This window comes from Gossypium raimondii, chromosome 11, assembly GCF_025698545.1.
Source record: "Gossypium raimondii isolate GPD5lz chromosome 11, ASM2569854v1, whole genome shotgun sequence".
Taxonomy (NCBI): Eukaryota; Viridiplantae; Streptophyta; class Magnoliopsida; order Malvales; family Malvaceae; genus Gossypium; species Gossypium raimondii.
This window is the reverse complement of record NC_068575.1, coordinates 54,447,831-54,467,307: the sequence shown is the minus strand read 5'-3', so window position 1 is coordinate 54,467,307 and position 19,477 is coordinate 54,447,831. Positions and strand designations below refer to the sequence as shown.

At 32.3% G+C, this 19,477-nt stretch overlaps 2 protein-coding genes across 2 annotated transcripts; one reads left to right on the top strand and one right to left on the bottom strand.

Moving 5' to 3' along the window:
• Positions 1-2,278: 2,278 nt before the first annotated feature.
• LOC105802843 (uncharacterized) lies at positions 2,279-3,345 on the bottom strand. The gene has a single exon (XM_012634720.2). The coding sequence runs from the start codon at positions 3,125-3,127 to the stop codon at positions 2,543-2,545; it is 585 nt and encodes a 194-aa protein (XP_012490174.1). The 5' UTR covers positions 3,128-3,345; the 3' UTR covers positions 2,279-2,542.
• A 12,160-nt stretch (positions 3,346-15,505) lies between these two features.
• LOC105802844 (uncharacterized) lies at positions 15,506-17,492 on the top strand. Its single transcript, XM_012634723.2, has 6 exons — positions 15,506-15,975; positions 16,095-16,227; positions 16,336-16,459; positions 16,576-16,612; positions 16,685-16,919; positions 17,040-17,492. Exons 1-6 carry the CDS (start codon positions 15,769-15,771, stop codon positions 17,123-17,125), a joined length of 822 nt encoding a protein of 273 aa, XP_012490177.1. The 5' UTR covers positions 15,506-15,768; the 3' UTR covers positions 17,126-17,492.
• Positions 17,493-19,477: the final 1,985 nt, after the last annotated feature.

The window sequence follows — 19,477 nt, the reverse complement described above, 5'->3', positions numbered from 1 at the left end:
ATTCAAGGTTTTGGAATTTTCAAGGAAAATTGAGCCCTAACGCATTGGGTTCCGATTTTCTTTGTTGATTTCAAATAATCGAGAATATTCTTTATTTTAAATACGAGCACCAAAAATCATTTTTGGGAACTTAATTTGTCGTGCCCTAACGTATTGGGTGTGGCATGTTACTTTCTCAAAATGAAGATTTTCACATAAAATAAAGTGATATTCAAAGTTCGGGGATTATGAGGAATTGTACCCTAACGTATTGGGACTCGATTTCTTTACATGACTTGAACAATTGAGTATCCTTTTCAGATTTCATCATTTGAGTTGTTTTAAAAATCTTTTTAACCTTCGACACTAAGACATCAAATAATCAATTTGGTACCGATTTTGGGCGTTACGAGGGTGCTAACCCTTCCTCGTGCGTAACAGACTCCCGAACTCGATTTCTCAAAATTCGTAGACCAAAATAATTTTTGAGGTGAGCCGATCACACCTTAATAAAAGGTCGGTGGCGACTCCAATTTTATTTCTTTTAAAGTCGACAACTAAAATGTTTGTTTTCAAAAACGGTTTCGACAGAACTAATTTTCTAAATACCTAGGTAGATGAACTCTACAATGGATTCTGTCGTTTGATTTTTCTTTTACTCAATAAGTACTTAGTTTCTTGTTCTCAATTATGTGTGCTTAGTTATTGGTTTGATAATTTTAGAGTATTGATTCATGTTCGATGTGCTGAAATCGATGGTTGATAGACCCTGTTTAAAGATTAGATCTTGCATAATTGGGTGGAGTTACATGCAATCATAGAAATAGGACAACATAAATCTACCGGATTAGAGTCAAATTAACCTAGAGACAATTGTTCTTATGCTCGAAAGAGATAGTAGCATAATTTAGGGATTTTTACGAATCAATGTGTTAAGTAAAGAAATTGTGTAATTTAGACTGATAGTGACAGATGAAATCTAGGCGGATTTATTCCTAGGTATTGTTTCACTTTTTGGTTGTTAATCGATTATTATCATGAATTGTTTTTTGTCGTGTTCATTAGTAATATAAGTAGTTAATTTTAGTTTTAATCAATCAATTGAATTATTCGGTTAAATAATAGAAATACAGTAATTACTAGTACTTGTAGTCATTATGAGAACGATATCTTTGCTCACTGTAACTATACTACTAATTGATAGGTGCACTTACCTTAGTCAAATTTTTAGTTAGTCTCGTGACACATCATTTCTGCACATATTGCAGGTGTACCATAATCTATTCTATATTAGATATCTATATCACTAATACCAAAATTCCTAATCAAGTTGATATCATGAGTCAATTCAACAAAAAAATTAAAAACTCAATTTTAAAACAACTAATAAATATTAGTATACGATTTTTTAATCTTTTTATGATTTTATATATATAAAATCCAATAAAAAACAATTTAAACACAAAATATAGACATTACGAGACTTAAACCTAGGACATCAAGCTACTCAAATTCTCAACCTTTTCATTTTATTCAATCCTCAATGATGTTTTATATAATTTTTTACATGCCACCCATATTATAAGTGTGTTATAATCTAATTTTACATAAACCTTCTATTTGAATTAGTCTTAAGAGTAAAAAATACTAACTCAAATTTAAAAACAAAAATAATCACCTTTTAAATAAAAATAATAAATTAATAAGATCATATGAGTATTTTACTTCTTCTTTAAAAATAATTAAAATATTTTTTCCATACTTCTTATGCATTATCTTAAAAAAACAAAACAAAACAAAACTAGCAAAAACTGATCAAAATTAGGAACATTTAAATTGAATAAATAAAATTCTTTATCACAAGAGGAAAAAAGATTATATGAAATTATAATTCTCGTCAATGACAAATTAGATTGTATAGGCTTCAAAATGTTTAATAATATTGCAACATAATTTATATTAAATAAAACAAACAAAATTAATGTTTTGAATGTGTAGATACGTCCAATAACAACTTAGAAAGGGTGTATTTGATTTCTAAGCCAAAAAGTGAAGAGGAGTAACCGAAAGTAGAAAACAATAGGATTACCAAGTTGATTTAGCTAGCAAGTTGCATGACAAGTAATTTTGCCCCTTTTCACAAATTATAAAGTAAGCACAGTGGTCAGTAAAAATGTCAATGGAAAAGCTAAAGACGACAATTTAATCACCTTTTAGGCCGGTGATTAAGAAAAGGAGCTTTTTAGGATGCTTTGGCCTTTGCCTACCATCTACTCTATTTGCAGTACTAGAATACATATAATGACATCATGTAATTTTATTGAAAGTAAACATTAACATCACTCTTAGAGAAAAGATTTGGAAAATCATTACAAATTTTGTAATCACACATACTTATATCAATGGCACTAGTTAGCACACATTTCTGACTTCCTTCCAGGTCCAGGATAAAAACTAACTCTACACCTAAAACAATTATACTTACTAAAGGAACATATCAATTATATATCACAATACCAAATACTACGGCTAACAATGAAGATATATACACCATCAGCATGTTTTACCATGGAGTTTTCCAACTACTAGAAACACTGAATTGATCAGAATTTGCCACCGACGACACCCCATTTCCACACTTAGCCACCGTCCTTACGCTCTCTATCAACGCCTCCGTTCGAGACTCCTGCGCCAGGATTTCAGCCAACTGGTCTGGACTTATCACCAGCTTCACCTTCCATACTCCACTGCTATTATACCTAGGCAGCACCTCCGCCTCGGTTCTCTTCAACACCCTCTGCTGATCGAACGACATGCGATATGGAGTATTGATAGATGAAGATGTAGATATAATGTTCTTGTTACTGTTCCTGATGTCGACGTCTCCAACGTTGTTTTGATCGTGGTGTTTGGCGAAGCTGTTGTTGGTAGGGAGGAGATAGTAGAGGTGGCCTGCATGGAGCTCTTCGTTGTGGAGGAGAGGCGGAGAGAGGAAGTCAGGTGTGGGGTAAATGGCATGGCCGGGGAACTCGTTGGTTATGCACTCGGCGGTGATGGGTGCGAATAGTTCCATGATGCCACCGCTGGATGTTACCACTTTCACCATATCTTCAACTTCTCCGAAGCCTTTGAACACACAATTGCCCATGTGATCAGGTAGGCTGGGGTGCTAATGATCTTCTTCCTGCGGTGGTTTCTAAATTACGGAAAAGCTGTGTTGTTTTTATTGAGGGGATGGAATCTAGAAAACCCTTGTGGCGAAATATAAGTGGAGAACAGCAGATGAAGGCGGGGGGGGTTGAGAGGATGGGGGTTTCTTGAGGGTTTCCTTTCGTCGGTTGTAGCCGACACAAAGTATCCTTTCCTTTGCCATCCCCAAATCCAAAATCTTGTGGATTTTATAGTGGAATGGCCCACACTTTTCTTTGCTTCTTTGGTGAGACAAAAGATGCACCGTTGATATACCAAAATTAACAAAACTCCACTATGACAAGGAAAATAAACTTGGAATATATGGCAATATGGCATGTTTAAGTAATTATTTTTGAAAAAGTTAAATATACACTACTTAATTTGAATTTATACAAAGGTTTTTTTTTTCAATGAGTACCTAAATTTCGTTTCATAATTCAAATAAGTCATTTCCTGTAAGTAATAATTTAGACAAAAAAGTTAAATTTAAGTATCAATTTAAACAACGAAACCTGCTAGTTCAAATACCTAATTGAACCAAAATAAACTTTAAGTACCAAATTGAACCTTAAAGTCAAGTTCAAGCACCTAATTAGATAAAAAAACTTAAGTACCAATTTGAACCATGAAACCAAGTTGAAGTAGCAAAGTGTATATTTTATCTTCTTCTTTTTAAACTGTAACCAAATTATGGTATACTTACAATTTAGATGAAAAAATATATATCAAATTTATAAAAATTAATAAAAAATTAATTTTGGTTTTGGTTAAATGGTAAAACTTAAAAGACCATAAAATTTTGGATTTCAAAGCTTATAATTCTCATATGTATATATTTAAATTTATTAAAATAGAAAAATAAATACTTTCAAATTAATGTAAACTACGATTTAAATGGAATGTGCTTTTGATAGTTTTATATGTAAATAGGAGTTTATTGATAATGACATCAATTTAACCGAACTCTTAACAAAATTATATCCATGAATCCATCATTAAAATAGTAACATGAACTAAATAATTCAGTTGAATAGAAATATGAAGGTGAGACTTTAAGCTCCAAAAGCTTCATTTCTTTCTTTTTCATCAATTTCAATTTTGAGTAGAGTATTAAGTCAATGTTTGGGCATATCAGATCTTGTATGCTTTTGCGATTATGATTGTAGAGAGACTCATGGTCAATTACATCATCAAGTGTGCTAATTCCTTTTACCCTTGTCTTTTAGCAAGTGGATCCCATTTTCAGCGACTTGGACATTAAAAGAAGAGAATTGTTGAACTTTGGATCTGCTCAACCTCGAGAATCAATCATCATCAACATACCAGACTTGCGTTCAACGTAAAAATAAAGCCTGGCTACCGCTTAAATTTCATTGACTTCAACCATGGAAATCAAAACATGGTTTGATATATTATAGGGTATAGGTCCTTGACAGGGGGATTCTCAATTAAAAATGAAAGCTAAAATTTCTAAAGCAAGGTCCGCGGGTAGCGTAAATATTTCTAGGAACTGACCTCCCCTTTAATTATTTTACCAGCAGCTGAAATCGTAGCTATTCAATGATCTTGAGTCGCACCATTTAATTAGTACTTATCCGGTTTGACGCTTGACATGAATAACTCTATATATGTATGACATAGTATTATCCACGTTTTCACTTCAATATATATATATTTGAGCAAGCAGAGGCTAGCACTTAGAACATAGAGCCTATTTGCCTACATGAATCATTAAGGATTGCATCGCATTTTTCACAGCTTTCGGCGATTTGGTGCATTGCTATTCATTCATGAACTTAATTTCACTAATTTTTTTTATACATAAGCACACAGGAGCTTGGCATTAATGGGATTGAAGTTGAAGTGATATTCAAATAAAATTTTATTTAAATTTGGTTTAAATGTTTAAGAAAGAAATCCACCGTTATTTCTTCAAGTCAATTTATGTTAGTTTTTACTGTTTACAAATTACAACAGAAAACTTGGGCAAGTTCTTTATCTTAGGGATATAACTACAATATACAGCTTCGAAAAGTTGAGATACCAATTCAGAATAAGATTAAAAAAAGGAATGACGTTAATCACTCAAGTAAACCCATTGTTTAACAGTGCTATACTCTCTAAGTTTCAAAACTACAATGGCTAGATGGAACCTATCAAGCTGGATACAATGGAAAGAAGTTGCCTGGTTAATCTACTACTTTGGCTTATATATAATAAAAAAAAATCTAAAAGTTATACTGATGGTGGTTTCATTCACTAAATTAAGCAGCTTCTGTATATATACCATCAGTCTATGGTGAAAGGCGTGCATGTTTACGACTCTCGAGGGATATTTCAATTCTAAAGATTAGGATTAATTATAGAGTAATGGAGGATTTTAAAATGATTGAGTGTGGTAAAATTACTCACAATCTGAAGCTTTAATCATTGTGTTATATATCAAATCATAACTAACGGTTCAAACTTTCAACTTTCGGCTTTAATTATGGCGACGAGGGTTTCGAACATTTAATTCACCTTTGGCTTTGGTCGTTGATCATTTGTCCTTTGCGATCACTATCTAAATAGTTTAGGTGGTGGCCGACTTGAGAATGGACTGTTAAGAATTCAATGCCGTTGGCCATTGGGTCCAAAAAGCCATAGCTTAGGGAGAAAATGCTTTTTTCAGCAAATTCCGTCCTATATAGTTTCCGTGCGAGGATTGACGTAATTAAAGACAATTCATTGCTCTTCTAAAACAAGCAATTTTATGTTCAGAATTCTCAAAATGATATACATGTGCGAAGGAAAAACTCTTAAATTAGGCTATACCAGTCTAAACCATTCCAGTTTTTTTTTTTACTGTATGTGTTTACATTTCCTTCCCTTTGTTTACCTTTATTAATATAAATACTAATTTATTGTTGGCAGCTGGTGTGTGCTGTTTTTAACTAATTTTTATACTTTCATTGTAACACCCAAATTTTGCCCGGCCCGAGCTCAAAATTAAAACCCAAATAAAATATAATTATAAATAATAATAAATGTCCAGTTTCTTTACAAATCCAAACCAAAACAAAATCATTTGCTACCCAACCCACTAAGCCTAATCATTTTCTACCCAAGCCCAATACGAACCTAACCCACTAAACCTAATCAGCTAACCCTGGCCCAACCTAGCCCAAAGCATTCTCCAAAATCGAAACCCTAGCTTTCAGCAACCAGTGACACCGCCGTAGAACCCAGGGCCTCTTCCACGCATGCTGCACCTCCATGCGCGTGCGTCTCCTCCAGCTGGCCTTCGTACAATGCCACGTCCAACCCCCGTACGATCGTACCTACGCGCAAACAAACAAAGGCAGCAGAGAACAAACCAATTGTTTTTTTTCAATTTTATCCAATTATTTTCGGGTTCTTTGTCGAAAATAGGAGAATATAAGAACCAAAAGTTTTTTTGTACTACTACTTACGCATTCAATATACAAGAATTGAGAACAAAAAAATCAAGGAGAAAAAGGTGATTTTTTGGTCTTTTCGTTTGGCCTGTTATTTCTTTTTTTTTTCTCTTTCCCTTTTTACTTTCGTGTTCCCTAATCGGAGAAGAGAGGAAGGAGATCCTTACCTTTGCAAGTGCGCGCCGACGGAGCCCTCATCTACTCCGCCCAAATCGGAGTTTGGATGGAGGTTTCAGGTCTGAAACGGCGCAAACGGATGGGGGGGTTATTGATTTCTGATGCGGCGCAGGGGTTGTTAGGGTATCTTAGCTTTAATCTTTTTTATTTAATGTTGATTTCTGAAACGGTGTCGTTTAGACTCTGTTTCAATAATTTAAAACGGCGCCGTTTAAGAGCCTCTGACCCGCGCGGTGGACCCGACCCCAGGGAAGGATCCGCGCGCTTTGGGTTTAATGGGATATTTCTGCTGCAGGTCTTTCCACTTTGTTATTCATTTTCAATTCGGCCCTTCCCCCCTTTGTTTTGCATTTTCTAATTTAACCCCATGGGTTTTGTGATTGTTTCACTTTGGCCCTACATGAAACAATGCGCTTTAGGGCCGGGAATATTGCCCATTCAGTCCCTGCCTTCTGAAGCGTGTCCCAATTCAGTCCTGAATCACCCTCTTTCCTTTATTTTTGGGCCCGATTTCAATTTCGTCCTATTTCATTTAATTAATTTATTATTCTTTATTTAAAAATTGTCATTAGATAATTTATTTGTTATTTTTTTTTCAAAAAAAGGGGCTCTTCTTTTATTATTATGTATTTTAAGTTTCACATATATTATTTATTTATTTTAAACGATTCACCTAATATTTATTTAAAGTCTTTATTTACACTTTTTGTTTTAAACTATCATGTTTATATCGTCCCTTAACCCTTTTTTCTTTTATCTTTTATTGTTAATAAAGAAAAAGATACGGTTTTTATTTATATATTTATTTTATTTATTCATTTTAAGCTATGTTAGTATTATCCATCCTTGGTTTCATGTATTGTTTGTTTGAAGTATTTTGTCATTCATTTCGAATTGATTTCCTAAATTACTTGTCTTAAACTATCAGCTATGTAAAATTGCTTTCTACTATTTCGTTTTATTTATTTGGATTGTTTCTAGTGATGTATAAAATGATGCGTGTGGTGTAGCTGATTTATTTGTTTATTTGTTTGTTTGTTTATTTGTTCGATTATTCCGTTTCATTTATTTGTTTATTAAAATGTGGTGTGGTATGTTATAATTTGTTTATTTGCTCTCATATTATTGTCATTTATCAACGTGACCGTTTATTCATACATTATAAATTTAACATTACATCGATTTTTTCCTGAATTCGTAAAAAAAAGGGAAATGTTGGGAAATAAAGGCAATACCCGATATTTGGAATTCCCGAGAGAATCAAGCCCTAATGTATTGGGTTCTATTTCTCCTCGTTGAATCTAAATAATCGAAAGTTTTCTTTAATCAAAATACATAAAACTCAATCTTGGGAATTTGATAAGTTGCGTCCTAATGTATTGGATGTGATATGTCGTTTTCTCGAAATGAGGATTTAAAAAATAATAAGGGCAATATTCAATGCTCGGAACTTTGAGAAATCGTGCCCTAACGTATTGGGTTTCAATTTTTCATCGGACTCAAAGCAATTAAATATCCTTTTTAAATCTCACCCCGCAAGTTTTGAAAATCAAAAGACAAACTTATTCTCGAGGACTATAAATGTCGTACCCTAACGTATTGGGTGTGTCATTTTATTACTCTAAGATAAGGAGGTCTTTGGTATTCGCATCAATTTATCCATACATCTTTTATGAACTTAATAAGAAAGGGGAAGGATCGTATTTTAAAAGCTTTTCAAAGTTTAATACTAAGACATAAATTGATCAATTCGGTACCCGAGGGTGCTAACCCTTTCTCGGGCGTAACCGACTCCCGAACCTGTTTTCTCAAAATTCGTAGACCTAAAATTATTTTCTAGGTGATCCGATCACACCTTAATAAAAAATCGGTGGCGACTCCCGTTTTTATTTTCAAAGTCGATTCCCTTTTTTTTCAAATCAAAAAATGGTTTCGACATTCATGATTGCCATAATTAACCATCTCATTGGTGGTTGCAATGAAGAGTTTTTCAACCAATGATATATAGGAAAAGGATTATATGGAACAGAGACGTGACATTATCTGTATTTATTTTTGAATAGTTTAATGTCATATTAGTATTTTTGTCTTAATAAAAAATTAAATTCAAATGAAAATCCTAAAATTCATGATGAAATTATTGTTGTGGCATTAAACTATTGGACATGGATAATATCTTTATTTCATACAATATACATGTTGTTTATGATCTTATTTCCCAATCATATGTATGCGATTCACAAGTAATAATGCATTATTTTACTATTTTCAAGAATTAGTGTGTGAATTTGAAAGAGTTTAGTGTGATGAGGAGATTAGTGTGCAAAAGAGTGTTGAAATCTCCGAATATTTAACTTGTGATAAATGTGACAAAGCTGGTGACAATAGAAGTAACAATAAAAGCAATTGTCCTAACAAGGTCAATGTTGTAGTGAAAAAATATTTTCAGACATGCTTACGTTTCTGATTAGCTTGACATGACATAGGGATCTAAGGTAAAGAGATTTTGTCCATAATTTGATCCAGTTTGACTTGACTTTAAGTAAAATATTGTTATTTATATTTAATTATAACAATATATAATTTTTTTATTTTTAAACAATAAGAGGTTGACTTTGCAGGAGGGAGATATTGAATCATTAAACATTTATTTTTTGCGAAATACAAAGAAAATATACTGAAAAATATTATTTAAATCCATCTTTAGATTAAAGCAAAATACAAAGACTTGTATAATGCTATCAGTTTTGATATATGTTGTTCACAAGTGCGAAACCCCTTTTGCTTCAATTGTGGGAGTTAATTACCATCGCCAGTTTATCCCTTTTAGGTGTGCTTAAGTTTCACGTGAAAGTATAGCAATATATAGGTTACGACAAACATTCACTTAATTAAAAAAAAATTACAATTTAAATATTCAACACTGATTAAAATTTTGGATAAAAATCTGATGTCACTTTTTTTTCTAAAAAAAATTACACGTAATGTTTATAATTTCAAATTAGCTTTTATTTTTAAGCCTAACAAAATTGAAACAATGTAGTTTTGTTTCTTTCATTCAGCCTCAACCTTTTTCTTTTCATCTTTCTTCATAGAAAGAATCTACTTGTAGATACAAGTGAAAGACACTTTCATCTCTCTCTCGCTTGAACACCTTCCATCACCATCTTCACCTCAGCCATTTGATCACCACCATCAACTCCAACCCTCATCACCCTAAACCTGCAAACCCAACCATAAATTCGAGGGAACCCAAGTCCCAATAGTAAAACCAAAGAAAAAAAACAATCCACCAGCAACCGAAAATAAAAGAAAAAGAACTCCTTGTTTTGAAGTCAAGCAGAACCTGCAAAGAAAAAGAAAACAAATCAGAGAACTAAAAAAGGAGAAAAAACAGAAAAGAGGAAGAGCTCTCTGTCGCTGGTGTATCTTGGCTGCAGAACAGCGGCAGTGGGCAGAGCCAGAAGGGGGGGGGGGGAAACAAGAAACAAAAAGAGGTAATTGGTCGGAGAGAATCTACTTGCAGACTGAGAGATGAAAGGTAAGTGATTAAAATGAATTACAATTATTCTTTTTTATTTTTAGCCGAGTTTACCGTTGTTTTCATTACATTTTAACAGTGAAATGTAAAAAGCATAAAATCAACTATCAAACGCAACCTATAAATTTTAGATGATAAATTAATTATTCACTATCAATATTCAAATTAAAAGTCTATAAACTTTGTAAATTAATTATTTACTATCACTATTCAAATTAAAAGTAATGATTTATCATCTAATAAATACATTTCCACGAGACATGTTTTTTCCAAGAAGTATTTTCAAAATAAAAATTTGTGGCTCTTCAAAATTGTATTTATTGAGTGCATATAAATAGAGGGACTCTGGTGCTCACAAATTAAATTACAATTAATTCAATTTCAGAAATTAGAATAAGAATTCGAGAATTCTTCGATTTTGTTAATCAAAGGAAATTCAAAACTTCGTTATTTCTCGGAAGGACCTTTGTCTTAACCCTCTAGTAACTTTATGTGGGGCGAAGAATTCTCTTTAAAAAATGTCATCTGCACCTCGAAGCCTACTATTTATTTCTATATAAATCTCTAGTTCTATCGTCTCTGTAATAGACCCAATTTGCCCGGGGCCCATTCAGGATAAGCAGAAAAACCAAGAAAAATAATAAATAAAATTCAGTCCAAAAACAGTCCATTTACAATTGGCCTAGATCAATTTACCAAAAAAATACAGACTCTAACCCCAAAATATACCAAGACCCAAAATACAAGCCAAGTCCATTTATAAATGACCCAGTACAAACCCAAACTCTAGCCTAAACACCTAATGGCCCAACTCAGCCCAAACCCCAACCTAATGGCAGAAACCCTAGCAGCGAGCAAGCCCTAGCGCCGCAGTAGCCCCAACTCCTCCGCACGTGCCAAGCCTATGCCCTTACGCCTTCGCCTCCGTACGTGCCACGTCCGCACCTCTGCACATCGTACCTACAAGAGACGAACAAAAGAGCAGTAAAACAGACAACAACGGCACACGAAAGGGGTAGAGAGAAAAAGCAAGGATAACAGAGCGAGGGCGATTTGTTTGGATTTTTTATTTTATTTTATTCTGTAAATAGATACTATAAAAACCAAGAGTATGCTGTAACAAAAAAAGAGGCATTGAGAATACGAAAATCAAAATAAAAAAGAAGGTGATTTCTGGGTTCCCTTTTTTTTATTCGCAAATCGCTTCTTTCTTTTCCCTTCAGTTTTTTATTTTAGCATCTATTGATCGTTTATTAAGAGAAACAATAAAAAGAAAAGGAGGAACGTACCTGGTAGCCGAGCTCTTGCTCTCTCCGCAGTCATCGGAGTTGAGGCGAGGTTTGAGGGCTCCGGGACGTCAAGCCGAAGCGGTAGGAGGGTGGAGGCTAGGGTTTGTTTTCAACATACTGTTTTTAGAGTTATGGGGGCATTTTATAGCGCGTAAAATGACATCGTTTAGGGCCTGTTTCAGTGGCCCTTAAACGGTGTCGTGTTGGCCGATTAACCCCAGCAACTCGCGCGGTGACCCGACCCGGGGAAGGATCCGCGCGTTTTGGCCTCCGTTGGGCGATTTGCACAAATTGTCTTTTCTATTTTTACAGCGCGTTTAAATCGATCCCCTTTATTTTTTTTTCAATTTTGCTCTGCATTTTTGTCATTGTTGCATTTCGACCTAGCTTGCAACGCCGCGTTTTGGGGAAGCGGGATATTTCCCAATCGGGCCCCCATGTAATACGGGTGTTGCAACATGGTCCCCCACTCTTCCTTAATCTTAGTTGTTCCCTGTTAGTTTGGTTTTGTTTGCGATTTAATCCTACTTGTTATTTAGTTTTTTTATTTTATTAGGAAATTTATTGTATTTTTTATTATCATACTTTTTTTATATATTTGTTTTTTTATATATATAATTAACTTTATATTTTTATAAAAAGTTAATTTATATATTTTTCATATATATGTATGTATAATATTTTTTTACTATACGTATGTATATATATAATAATACATTATTAATTTCAAATGATATATTTATGTATGGAATCCTTATTCCTTTTAAATTTGTTGTTTTATTTTAACTTCTATATATTATTATTATGTACATACTATTATTTATACTAGATTTTATTTATATAAATCAAAATGTAGGCATTAATTTTAAAGTTATTCACTTTTATTTCATTTCGTTTTTATTTTTTAAATCTTTCGTTAAAATTCATTCAAACCTTTTATTTGTTTTCTTAGTTCTATTACCAAATTGTACCAAATATTTTGTATTACTTATTGTTATTGTTGTTTTTCTTTTGTTTTTCATTGATTATAAATTTAGGGTTGCTTAATTTTTAATAGGGATGTTTGTATAATATGATTAAAGTCGATGTTTGTATTTGCCTATTATTTGTTTAATTGTTTCTAGTTTAAGTTTAAATTGTTATTTATCTTCTACATTATGTGTATAGTCGTTTAATCATGTTCCTTTGCAAGAGTCGAATTTTATTAAAGCTTCATAATTGTTTTATTTCACAATCTTTAAAAAGGGCTTGGCATTCATAGATTCTCGAGAAAATTGTGCCCTAACTTACTGGGTTTCGATTCTTCTCGATGAATTTAGATAACCAAGCGCCCATTTTATTAAAACCCTGCAATTATTAAATGAAGTTCTTAAGATTTCAAAATGTTTGATCCTAACTTACTGGATACGACATTTTGTTATCTCGATTTTAAAATAAAGGCAATATTTGGTGTTTAAGAATTTCGAGAAATTGGACCCTAACTTACTGGATTCTGATTTCTCGATTGACTTAAATAATCAAATACCCTTCTTAAAGTGCATGATTTTCTTTAAAAAATAGGGGGACAAATTTAATTTCAAAGATTGAATTGTAGCACCTTAACTCACTGAGTGTGACAATTTATTTCTGCAAAATGAGTGCACCTTATCATTCCATTTAGTTATTCAAGTTTTCTCATCAAGGAGCGTTTTTTAAAATCTTTTCAAGGTTTCAACATTAAGACATTAAGCAATCAATTTGGTACCAATTTTGGGCATTACGAGGGTGCTAACCCTTCCTCGTACGTAACCGACTCCCGAACTTATTTTCTCAAAATTCGCAGACCAAAATCATCTTTAATGGTGAACCGGTCACACCTTAATAAAAGATCAGTGGCGACTCCCATTTTCATTTTCAAAGTCGATCCCCTTTTTTCTAATTTAAAAAGTGGTTTCGACAGTCTCTACTTAAATTATCCAACAACATCACGTAAATCTATATACAAATTTCAAAGATGTTTACCTACCAGTTCAGCCATTATTTTGAAAATAAACTTACCTTTAATAGTAGAGTAATGCATCCCATGCAACATAAAAGTTAAAAAGTTATTGGTAAATACAAGTGTTAGTAAAACTCAAATCGGTTTGAAAAAAAATTCAAATTTCAAGTTAATCAAATCGAATTATTTAAGTTAATTCGAATAAGTAATTTGAGTTTCAATTTGAATCGAGTTTAATTTTACAATTCAAATAACTCGAATAATTCAAATAACACATTGGTGTAAATACCTTTTGGCCATTGTCAATTTTGAAAATGAGCAAATTAGTCTCTCTCTCATAATTTAAAAAAACAAATTTTAAAAATTTAAAATATTTATAAAAATTTCAAAATTTATATTTAAAAAAATTATAATAATTTTAAAAAATCTAAAGAATATATAAAGAAATTTAAAATTTTAAAATTTCTAAAATAATAATTTTGGATCTAAATAAGTTAATTAATGATTCAAATTTATTGTGTTAAAAGTTTTTTTTATTTTTTGCTTTGAAACTTTTTCAAATATATATGGTTTCAAAATTATGTGCTCCACTATCGAATAAGTTATCTTGTAGCAAGATTTTAATTTGATATATTTAATTTTTAAATTTAATTCAAACAATTTCACTTGATTCGGTTTGACTCAAATTTCATTTTACTTGACTCGATTCGAAAAAAATTAAATCGAGTTAGGATGACAAAATATGACTCATCAACTTGATTAACTTAAAAAATTTTGACTCGATTCGGTTGAATGCTCAGCCCTAAATAGATAAAATATGTAAGTTTTAGTACATCAATTTTGATGTTTTTAATTTCTAGATATATTTATTATTTAAACATGTTAGATGTGTTAATATTTTAACTTTATTTATAAAAACTATTGTACAAATCCATCTTTCATTATATTCTCCACTCTTTAATAATCAACTTGTTACAGATAAAATATCTTAATTAATTTGAAATGAAGATGAAATATTATCATATACTTTGATATCAAATAATAATTATACCGAAAATAAAAAGTCTAAATTTGGCTAAAACTATTTTGTTATACAAATATGTGTGTGACAATGTCAAAGATCAGTCCATAAGCTCTAGAGTCAAAGTAAAATATAATTCAAACAAAAGGGTTTTCTTTCTTTAAAGAGAAACCTAGGGATTAATATAAGTTAATACGGTTGCCTTGTGTTAGGGAAATTATAAAATAAACATTTGGACTTATACTAATTAAATCAAATTAAGAATACTTTTTAATTATTAAATTAAATGATAAAGGATTGTGCTTGAATTTAAAATTAGCATCTATATTTTAATTTGGTTCCTCCCTGCAATATCATTAATTAGTTGAATTTAAAAAAAAAAAAAAACATTACTAATTTAGGCTATCAAAACCTGCGTCTTTTTCCGGGTAAAGGAATAGCTACAGAGGAGGGGGGAGTTGAACAAAGCCAAACAGAAACAACAAAGCGAGAAACTGAGACTCATACTCAAGGTTGTATGAATGAAGGACTGCTTGAAACAGAACATGCAATACAAATAGAGAAAATTAAATTGATGGTTGGATACAGGGAAACCCTTCGCCTTCAACACGCTAAAATGTATTAATAATGTACGTATGTAAAAGGTTGGGTTTAGAAACTTTTCCCCCCCTTTTTCTCTCATCCTCATTTATATTATCACCCTTCTTTCTTCCTTCCTTTTTTCCTCTCTCAATGATGTTGCAAGTTGGTACAGCCGTACAGGTAAGAGTATGATGTACATATTATACTTGTTATGGAAGGGTTTCAATTTTATTATTTATTTATTAATTCTGCCTTCTCAATAGCAATGGTTTGCTGTTTAGGGCTATCATTATTGAGGAATCTGAGGAGTTTTGGTTGTGAAAAAGTGGCAGTTATTATAGCATTAGAAAAACAACGGGTAGAAGAAGAAGAAGAAGAAACAAAAAAGAGGATGCATAAGTGCTGCACGAGTGTTTGAGGAAGCTTTGGCATTTGATTGATTTGATCATCCAAACCTATTTTTATTTCCTTTCGCCATTTTGTTATATTTGGCTTCTGTGGTGGTTGATTTTTGTATTGGTCTTCCATTTATCCTTTTTCTTCAATCTTTATCTCCCTGGTTTACTTGGTCTATGTCTCAACAAAGAGAATTTCAAATTGTGGGTGGGAACAATCCAGAGCAGTTCAATGACACAACTTTTACGAAAATCTTTATTGGTGGATTGGCGTGGGAAACTCAAAGAGATACCATAAGGCGTTATTTTGAGCAATTTGGAGAGATTCTTGAGGCTGTTGTGATCACAGATAAGACTACTGGGAGATCCAAGGGTTATGGATTTGTAAGTTATTGATCCCTTTTATAAAATAAAAAAAGAAAAAAAAAAGCCTTGTTTGTTTCTTTTGTTATCGATGCTATGACAATGTCAAATGAATCCTTTTTCTACATATTGGTTTTTAGGTTACCTTTAAGGATCCAGAGGCAGCTATGAGAGCATGCCAAAACCCTGCACCTATTATTGATGGAAAGCGGGCAAACTGCAATCTTGCTTCCTTGGGTGCTCAAAAGACTCCTCCAATGATTTCTCAACAAGGTTTTCTTCTTTCTTTCTTCCCTTCCCATTGTTTATTACCATTAAATTTTTTTTCTATATTGGAAATGCATTTGCATCTTGGTTTTGATCTAATGAAATGAAATGTAGGGGCGGGACGGTTTAGACCAGCACATGGTCCTGGATTGACGGCACCGCCTAGCTATCATGGTTCCCCATCAGCTTATATCCAACAACCTGCCTGTCAATATTCAATTCCTTACTCAGCTTATGGGTGAGAGCAAAACTGAAATACTATGACATTTTATTTTGGCCTACAATATTTTAGCACTTTGGGTTGTTTTATTTATTATGTTTCATCACCATCATTCTATATTTGTTTACTTACAGGTACACCGGATTTTCACAAGAAAGCATTTATCCTTTGGTTAGTGTTTACAAAATACAGTACCTCAGTTCCTTTGGAATTGCCTTAGCTGAATTTAATGTTGTTTTGCAGAACTATTATAGTCTCTATGGAGGTCAACAGATTTCACCTTACTACACTTCTGGGGCATCAATAACACCAGGGATGTTTCATAATTTTTTTCCACTTTATGCACAAAATAATCAAGCTCATGGTTTTGGAGTTCAATATCCGCAAATCGTACAATACCCGTATTTGCCTCAACAATATAGCTCAACGATAAACCTGTCACTTCCATCTTCAATGCCAATGGCAGCAACTACCACAGGTGATTGTTTTATAAAATGTTCAAATACATTGGTATAGTATAGAACTAGTTAATCTGTTGTTGTATAAGTGCCTATTGCTAAGGTAAGTTGAATGCAAAATGCTATGAGTGTTGATACAGGAACTGCAGCGACGGCGGCAACGACATCAACACCACCATCAACAACAACAACGCCACCTACAGCAATAGGGGTAGTGGGAATGTGATCAAGCCATTCACAAGCTACTGAAAACAAACCAACGTCCACATCAACAATGAATATACCACCACCACCTACAGCATCAACGACAACAACAACCAGGGTAATGGGAAAAAGGATAGGTCCCTCACAAGCTTCCCAAACACCTACTGAAAAGAAACCATCATTTTAGTCATAACTGAAGATAATCAAGACCTTTGAGGTATGTGGTGTCTTTTATAAGATAATCAAGATCTTTTGAAAGGGACTTAAGCAAAAAGGAAACATTTAGCATAACAAGAGGCATAACTGAAGAAATTCCAGCAAGGGATTTGTTTAGTCAAGGAACATGCGTCTAAACCTCACTAATTCATCACCTAATTTAGACATCAAAATTCATCATAAATGTTTCGTCCTGGGAGAATAGGGTCTCTTTGATTACTTTGTTAGCCTTTAAGAGAAGAAATCATATTCATCCTTGAATTTGCATATGGTGGAAACTAAATGTTGGCCTTGGATTCAACCTTAAGACACTAATTAATAGAATGATTTTGTCTCGGTTGCAAAGAGCATCCAATGGTTGTATCTTTGAACCCCAATTTAATTTATGGGTCAAAGAATGTAACATGTAATTTTTCTTTTTCTTTTTTCATTATTTATATACTTTTCAAAGATAGGATAATAATATGGTATTTAACAGATAATCTGTTATTTTGTATTTCTTCACTTTTTTGGTGAATTATTAAAACAGGGTAAAGCCCGAATAATAATATGGCCTCCCTAAAATGGTAGATTTTCAATTTGCGCCCTTTATAATTTTTAAAAATTTAAATTAGCAATGGTAAAATTGTACTTTGACCTTAAAATGATAAAATTTTGATTTAACCTTTCAAAAATTATAAAGATATAGAGCCAAAAAGATTTTTTTGGCTCTACCACTGCCGAACAACTAACATGACTAACGCGACTTGAAATTAGGCCACAGCTGAGGCAGGGAACACACTTAACAATCAAGTCATCACATGGGTTCATTGTACTTTTAGTGTATTCTCTTTGTTTAATGGATCAAATATGTTGTTTTTCCGTTGGGGTTGGACACCATATCGTTGGAATGGAATCCAAGGGATGGGGATCTCTTGTTTAATGGGTCATGTTTTGAGCCGAAGCATGCATGCCGGTTGTATCATTCTATACAAACCATTTCATTGGAAGAGATTATAATATTTGGAACTAATTTATTGTTTGTCTCCAACCTTATATTAAAATTGTCCAAATGTATAAAATTTAATCGAGAAAAACAATATTTCTCAATCATTATATCATACAAAATTGAATATCATTTAGATAGAGCAATTTTAAACTTAAGATGATTATGTTTTGCAACACTTTACATCACAAGTTTTTATGTATATTTAGTTATCATGATAAATTATATAAATATGTCATGGATTGATATATGATATAAGTGCAATGAACCACAATAATAACAATATGATATAAACACAACACCTTAATATATAAAAAAATAAATGTTTTTCTTTTAAATACATGAAAATTTAACACGAATAGTTTACTAAAAATATGAAATATACCAATAAGTGGTTGGGTGCAATGGTAAAACACATTGTACTCTCAAGGGGAAAATCTAAGTTCGAACCTTAGAGACAACATTGTTGAGAGGGACAATCACGAATCCTAAACATGCATCGTAAAACAGACATGCATAATATATAAAAAAAATATATGAAATGTAAGTAAAAAAAATATAATATGTTTGATTAAATGCTAAAGTTACATATTTTATGTAATTAAATTGGTTAATTTATGAGAGTGCACCACTAATTTTTCCATGTTTTTGTTGAATTTTGTGCAGGTGTCCAATTTGGGGCTAAATAGAAGAAAAAGGAAACAATTGGGCTAGATTGAAGAAATGAGCAAAGAAGGAAGATTAATTAGCTGAAATTTTTGGTTGACTTAGTGGGAGACTATGTTAGGATTTTTAATATTTTATTCCTTGATTTTCTATACTAGTTGGTAGGGGTGAGCATTCGATCGAATCGAATCGAATCGAAAATTTTCGAGTTAATCGAGTTTTCGAATCTCATTTTATCATCCTAACTTTATTTGAAGTTTTCTCGAATCGAGTCGAGTGAGATGGAATTCGAATCGAATATATTTGTTCGAGTTAAATTTTAAAAAATAATTTTGGGTCCTTGTAACCACTGTCACCCATCATAATAAAATTTGTCCACCTTAATCAAAATTTTTATTAACTTTCATCACCTCATAATTTATTTATTAATTTTTTATATATTGGTTAGTGTTTTTTTGCTTGCTTAGTTGTTTCAATTATCTTGATTCTTGTCACTATGTATTTTGG